The sequence below is a fragment of the Tachypleus tridentatus genome, chromosome 12, assembly GCF_004210375.1.
Source record: "Tachypleus tridentatus isolate NWPU-2018 chromosome 12, ASM421037v1, whole genome shotgun sequence".
NCBI lineage: Eukaryota > Metazoa > Arthropoda > Merostomata > Xiphosura > Limulidae > Tachypleus > Tachypleus tridentatus.
In genome coordinates, this window is record NC_134836.1 from 124,684,288 (window position 1) to 124,693,345 (window position 9,058).

The 9,058-nt window shown below is 37.1% G+C and overlaps 1 protein-coding gene across 2 annotated transcripts in view; it reads left to right on the forward strand.

Annotated features, from left to right (window-relative positions):
- The window catches only part of LOC143234595 (ecdysone receptor-like), a 126,627-nt gene extending 123,202 nt beyond the window's left edge, over window positions 1-3,425 (forward strand). For both annotated transcript variants that reach the window (XM_076472051.1, XM_076472052.1), the window contains one exon: window positions 479-3,425. In XM_076472051.1, the coding sequence (XP_076328166.1) occupies window positions 479-720 (242 nt within the window). In that variant the 3' untranslated portion in view covers window positions 721-3,425. The remainder of the gene's footprint in view (window positions 1-478) is intronic.
- Window positions 3,426-9,058: the final 5,633 nt, after the last annotated feature.

Below are 9,058 nucleotides of genomic sequence, written 5' to 3' on the forward strand. Positions count from 1 at the left end.
AATTTCCTGAGTATATGCAAGTTCATAATATGACACGTTAATACAACCATCTTTGTCTAGCAGTAATTAATTTACTATAGAATGAAAACAAATTTACTTATTTTGTAACCGATCTTTTAAAATATCGGTGAGGGTTCAAATTTGCGAGTAATTTTAGATTTTTTGCTGTCAAAACATTAAGTGTAAATAATTACTTGTTTTCTACATAAAATACGCAGAGGATCCCAGCAGAGTATAAATTGCAATATAGATAGTTGTAGTTAAACTTCATTGACTCGTGTTATCACATGGATTTGTTAGCAACTTTATGTATAAATAGTTTAGAAAGATGTTTAACCCCCAATTCCCATGGCTAATCCCAAAATCCTGAGGACTTTAAACACTGAGCTACTGAACTTGTGCTTTCTTACAGTTGTGTTGAAAATCATCTCGCTATGAAATAGTGAATTTTTTATTAATTGCTGTTTCTCCTTTGCAGAACGGCCTTACTTAGTCGAACCCCAGAAGGTTGAAAAGATACAGGAATTTTATATTGATGCTCTTAGGGCATACGTGGATAATTACCGTCCTCCTGGGAAAAACTACTTTGCCAAGCTCTTGTCTGTCCTTACTGAACTTCGAACTCTGGGTAACATGAATTCTGAAATGTGCTTTTCACTCAAAGTTCAAAATAAAAAGTTACCTCCATTCTTGGCCGAGATCTGGGACGTTATGGAATAATTAGCTTTACTACCTTCCAATCATTCCTTGTATATTAAAAACATTGTTTTTCTTTGTTTCAACATTGTTTCATTTTTGTTTCCTGTGTTTGACATTTACTAATTTTAGGTCATGTACCTTTACAAAGCAGCTGGCCAGCTTCCAGTACTGGTGCTTCAATTTTCCACTAACATCACTGAACTGCTCTCCGAGGGTGGCAATAAGGAGATATACAAGAGAAAAGGTGCAAACATCTGCTGCAAGTTTATCAACAGAACCAACTGTATGTTGTTTTAAAGGTTGTGATTTTGTCTTTGACAAAGCTCAAAGTTCTAAACCTATCCCTGCTGGTCCTTTCCAAAAGAACCACAGTTTGAAGGCAACGCACAAGAATAGATGGTAAACTCTCACCAACACATAATGGAGTGGAGGACTAATATTACCACAGAATATTTGAGCTACGATGCTTTGTTACCGTGACCTAAAAAAAGTATGTGGTATATAATAACATGTAGAATGCCCTGCCAGTATTATTCTAATACTGACTCTCTTCTGACGTGTTGTTTATTTTACAAGGTTACCACTGTCATCGTCAAATTACTGACACAACTCTTTGTTCCAGGATGAGACATCCAATCAAAACTGAAGAAAACAAAACTTTAACTATCTTAAATCGTGTTTGGGTTTTGTTTTATGTAACTTGCTGCAGTCTTATGAATAAGATTAGTTATTCTATATAGTAAACAACCATGGACCACCACTATATTAAACAGGTCCTGAGAACTACTGTTTTGGTTTTACAACAGGAGCGATATAAAAAGTTATGTTAACCCTCATGGTTTATAGCAGCCACTGAGTGAAAAGCATTCATTTCTGTAATTTGATTGGCTTGCTTTGGAATGTGATAAAATATTATTATGTATTTGTGGTTATATCATTTATAATTGTTTTAAAGTTTTTTCACTGAAAATATTTCTGTATAGTTTTTGTTTTGAAACTCACTTGTATAGTCAGATGTCAGCATATTGCAAGAGTCGAGCATTTTATATCATCAGCATATTTGTTCCAACACTACTGTTCTGTACCCATAGATTCATGAATTATTGTTTTTAAAGACTTTCCAAACTCCTATGATATAACAACTTGTATACGTATATCTGATTCAGGTTAAAATATAGGTAAATGACATCTTGAATAGGTTTCATTACTTTTACAAAAATCTTAAATTAACATGTGGCATAGTATTGGCTCATCTTGGAGTTTGAAACCTGTAGACCAGTAAGTAAAATTACACATGCCAAATAGCACCTAAAGACTTTTCACATAAACTTTTTTGGTTTGAAGCAAGTTAACCTTGTAGCTGATTTGTTGCTTCTAGATTGGTTTATTGACTAGGTTTGATATTTTATGATACATGGAGAGTAAGTTATATTAATGTTATCAAGCTGTATCCCATCTTGACCTTGGGTTCCTCAACACCTTATCTGCAGTAGATGCACAGAGTATTTAGTATCGAGAGTAGTCCACAGGATACATATAGAAATATTGTACACAAGGTATTTATTGTTTGACTTGAGAAGATTCCATTGTGATAAAATGCTAAAAGTAAACGAATATGGGTACAAAAAAATTACTTTTGATAAGTGTTTTGTGTGCATGTTTGTGGGTGAAGGATATGACTAATGTTGTGAAGAAAATTGTTCAAAGCTTAAGATATAATAATTAGTTTGAAGGGACATATCCCTCATCTTTCTTTCATTGTAGAACTGATGGTTAGGTACTTAAAGCCTGAGGAAACATTAGAGAGGTTGGTTATCGTACAGAATTCACACGATTCTTAGTTAGAGCTACTTTTAAACTGCAGGTCTCTTGTGATCTAATGCCTTGTGGTAGTTGTACTAGTGTGGTGGAAACTTGTCGTTCCTGCCCATGGTGTTAACAAATGCATGCTTGAACAGTGCCTTGCTATTAGATAGGAAGCATTGCAGAGTCTGTCTGGTATACACACGAGCTTGAAATGTACCAATTACATAAATATGATCCTGGTGCAAAACTAATAGAAAATTTGTGAAATGCTAAAGGGGTTTTTCACATAAACAAACAATTGGCCATTTTCAGATTTGTCCAATAGGTTCCAAAAGTGTGCTTTGTTTCTTAAAAATATATATAAAAATTGCAATCACTGACTGTTAATAAATATCTGCTATAAAGTTTGTACATGTGAATTTTCATCTAAACTTTTCTTTAAAGAACTAGAAAGAGGGTAAAAGCAGTTAGGGCTTACGGGTGTCAATTATTAAAAGGTTTGTTATGTATACATATATATATATATATATATATATCCTGCATTTTAAACTATCCTATACTGTTAATGACTGAATTTACGTTTTAAATAAATGTTACATGTATTAAAATATTTCTTAAAAGCATCTAGCACTCTATACCTTAATGTTTTTGTGAGTTGTCATAGTTTCCATACAGTCTGAGAGAAAGTGTTTATACCATGTTATTGGTAATCAGATTACCCAAGAAACCTTTAAAAAACAATACAACAGCACCATGCACAAAGACAACTTTTAGGAAAATAAAATATTCATATCAGTAATATGGATTCCTTAGTTTTCTTACAAGGAATGGATTGAGTAAATATGTTTGGATGTAGAGAAACTGTCATCGTGATGTTCTATATTTTTCAAATTAAAATTGGCCAGATTTACAAATGTGAATCTCAGTGTTTTTTATCATAATTAGTACATTAAACTTGAGTAGAGTGATAGAGTCAAACACATTCAAGCTTTAAACAGACTTCATGTCTAGAGATCCAGCATTTTACCACTAAAAACACATCTTGGACAACAACAAAAAACCATAATTATGTTTGTGTTATTTCTTAAAGTTTAGTAGTATTGCATGTTCTAGTATATTAATGCATTCTCAAAACACTGTTTCATGAATTTTAACCAGAACATGAGGTTTGTTTGTATGTATTGTGCAGGCATTTTCTAAAACCTAGTATTTTTACTTACAATGAAGGACAATATAATAACAACATACAATATAATAACAACATTCTCTCCATCTAGAACTGTTATAGCTTATCTTAAATATTTTCTCAGCCTGCTGCTTGTATTTGCAAAAGATAACTTTCCTGAGTAAATACTGTTTAGCTGGTTGCAGTTTTATGGTGCAAAGCAACTAGACTATCTGTGCCAAACAACCAGTACAAAAATAAGAAAGCAGTTTAAATTTTGAATTAAATCTAGTTTGCAGCAGTAAGAGAGAAAGTAATAAAAGTTTTAAGACTTTCTCTAGTATAATTTTAATTATAACTTGTCAGGATGACTAATAGGAAAGTTGAAACAGCAGCATTAAAAATTAGTTTGATATGAAGTTGGTCTTTCCTATCCTGGTTATTTAATGTTATGGACAGTTTTTAATGTCATATCAAACTAATTTTACTTTAATTTGTAAAAATAAATCATGTTTAAAACAAACTTATGAATTAAAAACTTATATAGCATCAAAAAAGTCAATGACCTTTACAAAACTTAAAAACATTTGTAATGTGGACAGTGTCACTGTCACTAATAGCACTGTCTAATGGTACAGACAAACCCTGGGACAGAACATGTTTAAAATAGTGCTGTTGTTGAGAGTCATAACGACAGTAAGACAGTAAAATGTGGCTTACAGTGATTTGAGTGTTACACAAACTACACACTGGTGTATCAGTTCCAGATAAAAGAAAACAATGAGTTGCAAAACTGTGACCAATGTGTAGTCTAGTTAGAACAACTTCCTCCTTTCGATCCTTATGGAAGCAAGACTGCCAAAGTTCAATATAGGGTTTTATTTGGAAAAGTTTGTTTTCATGTTGCTCACTCCAAGTTGACTGCCAGCTGGCACAGAGCCAAGCCTTGAATACAGGACCATAGTCCATGTATGGAACAGGCACAGCACCAATAGTGCCAGAGCAGATAGATTTTAGCCATGGTGTCAGCGAGCTCATTCCCCAAGAAATGCCAATGTGGCCTGGCATCCAGAAAACTGAATAGAAGTAGATAAAGAGAAATGGGCCAGTTGGTTTTGAATATCAGCAAGAACAGGGTGTGAACCAACGTGAAGCGATTCCAGGTCCAGTAGAGAACTAAGCAAGTCAGTATAAATAGTGCAGTTTGAATACTGCTTAGCTTATATGTGATCCAGGGCAAGAGAAATGGTGAACAGGAACACAAAAGCTGTAGAGGGGATTCTGCGTGCAACCACCAAACCATGACCACACAGTTACCTGGTTTCGAACCTTCTGTATAAATAGGAATGGAAGGATGGTTTGAAAGATATTCAGCAAATAACAGACAGCATTTCCAATTGGGGGTGTCTGCTTTTCTCAGATGACTTAAAGATAGGCCACATTTGGGGACTGTAAGAAGCCATGGTGGGATGAGCTGGTCAGTGGATACAGCAATGTTATCCAAGGACAGACCCAATTCATCCAACTGCACCTGGATACAAAGGCCAAAAGGAGCAATGGCAGAATGTCTGTTCTCAAAAAGTATGGCCCATCGAGGAAGGAAAACACAACCCCAGGTGGGACGCTTTCGTAAGGAACGAAGTTTCGAAGCATATAGTAAAGACCGTTGCAAGTGGGAGAGGTGCAAAGAAGGTTCATGAAACTCTACATATAAGCTCTGAACTGGGGAGGTACAGAAAGCCCCAGTGCAGGGTCAAAGTCCTTGATGATGAATGGGGTCCAGCATCTTTAAGGTCGAGGGTCTGGCAGAGTCATAGACCAGTGATCCATAGTCGAGTTTCGAACAAATAAAAGCACGATACATCTTTAGCATAGAACAGTGATCTGCTCCCCAAGTGGTGGAAGAGAGGACACAGAGGATGTTCAGTGCTCTTGTACATTTGACCCGTAGCTGCTTGATGTGTGATATAAAGGTCAGCTTACGGTCAAAAGATAAGCCCCAAGAACTTGGTCTCGGGGACCACAGGCAACACAACTTCACCAATATGGAGTTCAGGATCAGGATGAATACCCCGTTGGTGACAAAAGTGCATGCAAACGGTTTTAGAGAGAGAAGTTAAAGCCATTTGCTGTGGTCCACTTCAGTAAATAATTGAGGGCAGTCTGTAGCTTAACTCAATATACCTCATGGCCGACGACTGGCACGAGTTGAGAAAGTCGTCGACATAGAGCCTGGTTGCAAAAGTGAGAGGGATTTGTTCAGTGATGGCATTAATCTTTATAACTTAAAAGTGTGACACTCAAACCACAACCCTGAGAAATTCCAAGTTCCTGTAGAAAAGAACAGAAAAGTAACAAATCCACATGAACTTGGAATCTTCTGTCCATTAAAAATTTTTTTAATAAAAATGGGCAAATGTCCACGAAACCCATGTAAATGGAGATCTTGCAAAATACCATACCTCTATGTAGCATCATAAGCCTTCTCTGATTGAATCAGGTGGTCCATGGTGAAGTGGTGGACAATAACTTAAGCCTCGGGGTAAGTGATGTTTTGAATCATTGTCAAATGCTGTACCTCTTTTTTCTTCCAACTATTTAGGGCAAGAACAAAAGTAGGATGGGTGAGAGCCATTGCAATTAACACAATGAGGATCTGTTTCACACTCAGAGGCATCGTGGTCCTTGCCACCACAACAAGCACACATCGAGGAACCATGACATGATGTCTTCAAGTGACCAAACTGCTGACACTGGAAACATCCAAGAGGGTTCAGAATATATGACTGTACCTTACAACCTGTGTTGATGGATGTGTGATGTAAACAATGTCACAATTGGAACATTGGTCGGTATCATAACTTCATCTTTGCAAATGGAGATACGCCTCACTACAGAAACCTCTTCGGTGGAGAAACCAGCAAGGATCTCAGACTTGGGAATGTTCTTCGTATCATAACTTCATCTTTGCAAGTGGAGATACGCCTCACTACAGAAACCTCTTCGTGGAGAAACCAGCAAGGATCTCAGACTTGGGAATGTTCTTCAAATCATAACTTCATCTTTGCAAGTGGAGATACGCCTCACTACAGAAACCTCTTCGGTGGAGAAACCAGCAAGGATCTCAGACTTGGGAATGTTCTTCGGTATCATAACTTCATCTTTGCAAGTGGAGATAGCCTCACTACAGAAACCTCTTCGTGGAGAAACCAGCAAGGATCTCAGACTTGGGAATGTTCTTCAAATCATAACTTCATCTTTGCAAGTGGAGATCGCCTCACTACAGAAACCTCTTCGTGGAGAAACCAGCAAGGATCTCAGACTTGGGAATGTTCTTCAAATCATAACTTCATCTTTGCAAGTGGAGATACGCCTCACTACAGAAACCTCTTCGGTGGAGAAACCAGCAAGGATCTCAGACTTGGGAATGTTCTTCAAATCATAACTTCATCTTTGCAAGTGGAGATACGCCTCACTACAGAAACCTCTTCGGTGGAGAAACCAGCAAGGATCTCAGACTTGGGAATGTTCTTCAAATCATAACTTCATCTTTGCAAGTGGAGATATGCCTCACTACAGAAACCTCTTTCGTGGAGAAACCAGCAAGGATCTCAGACTTGGGAATGTTCTTCAAATCATAATTTCATCTTTGCAAGTGGAGATACGCCTCACTACAGAAACCTCTTCGGTGGAGAAACCAGCAAGGATCTCAGACTTGGGAATGTTCTTCAAATCATAATTTCATCTTTGCAAGTGGAGATACGCCTCACTACAGAAACCTCTTCGGTGGAGAAACCAGCAAGGATCTCAGACTTGGGAATGTTCTTCAAATCATAATTTCATCTTTGCAAGTGGAGATCGCCTCACTACAGAAACCTCTTCGGTGGAGAAACCAGCAAGGATCTCAGACTTGGGAATGTTCTTCAAATCATAATTTCATCTTTGCAAGTGGAGATACGCCTCACTACAGAAACCTCTTCGGTGGAGAAACCAGCAAGGATCTCAGACTTGGGAATGTTCTTCAAATCCCTCTCAACAATAACTCCTCATGACAGATTCAAAGTAGCATGGGGTGTAACCTCAATGGGCATATCCCCAATCTTCATGTGCAAGAAGAGTTCACTGTGTTTAGGAGTGGATGTTTCCACCAATATGTTGCCAGTGTGAAGCTTTTTGACTGATTTAGGAGAGCCAGCAAGTCCCTCTATTCCCTTCTGAATAAAAAAAGGGAGACATTGGCCTTAAAAGGTTTGTCTGAAAAAGAATGTAGTACACGAAAATGAGGTACAGGTGTTACAGAGGTTGAAGATTGCTGCTCAGAACCTTCAACACATGATTGTTTACTTATGGACTGTTTATCACTATTTTGTATACATTTTTTATTTGGGGCATCCATCATAAAGAAAGAATATTTCAGTGCCCACTGACCCCACCCACCATGGACCCCTACAGTACCCTGCAGCAACACCAGGGGTTTCGTGAGGACTATACCAATACACCAGTATCAGATACGATGGCCACAACACTCATTAAGAACATCCAACACTATTACTTGGTTGACCCTGGCCCAAGTGGACCAGCTAATTGACCCTGGGAGAAGTACCCCAAAGCTGCCCATCTACAGGAATTCAAGGCCAAAGGAGTGCATTAGGGTTGGACCCCTAAAATACCAGGATCCTCTCCTCCCCTTCACAGTCACAGCAAACACGTGGGTGGATATTTGGATCCCAGAAGAGATAAACTGAAAGAACAGAACCTTCCCTGGGAGGTCCTCTCATTATGTACAGGAATCCACACTGAGAGAAAATACTCTTCAAAAATGCATATTTTCACATTTTAAAAGTATTAAATAAACTAGGCTCATTAGAATGACCATACACAGTCCTATATAACCATACTACAGGGTGTTCGGAAAGTCACTGTGCAGTTTTGTCTGTTAATAAATATACAAGTGACTTTCCGAACACCCTGTAATTTAAGGGTTAAACCGTTAACCAACCATAACATTGTGTATACTATAATTATACTTTAGAACATTTAGTTTCATGGCTTTATTAAATCATCCTACTTTATTTTTTTATATAAATTCGGTATTACATTTTTTATTTTATTGTCTATCAGATTATATTTACAAACATACATGTTCCTCAGACAAACAATTCCAAAACATTATCCAGCATTTTTCATATCTCAGCAACCAATGAAAGATTAACATTAAAAAAAAAAAAGTTTTACTTTTCCAAAACCTAATTTCAATATATTTTAACCCAAACATTTCTTCTTGACTCCCATAGTTGATTGCTACCAGTTATCAATCAGGTTTCATCTTTAAAACTACCTCCTTGCATATAATTAGTATGCTAGTTTTTATTCTAAGACACGACATCA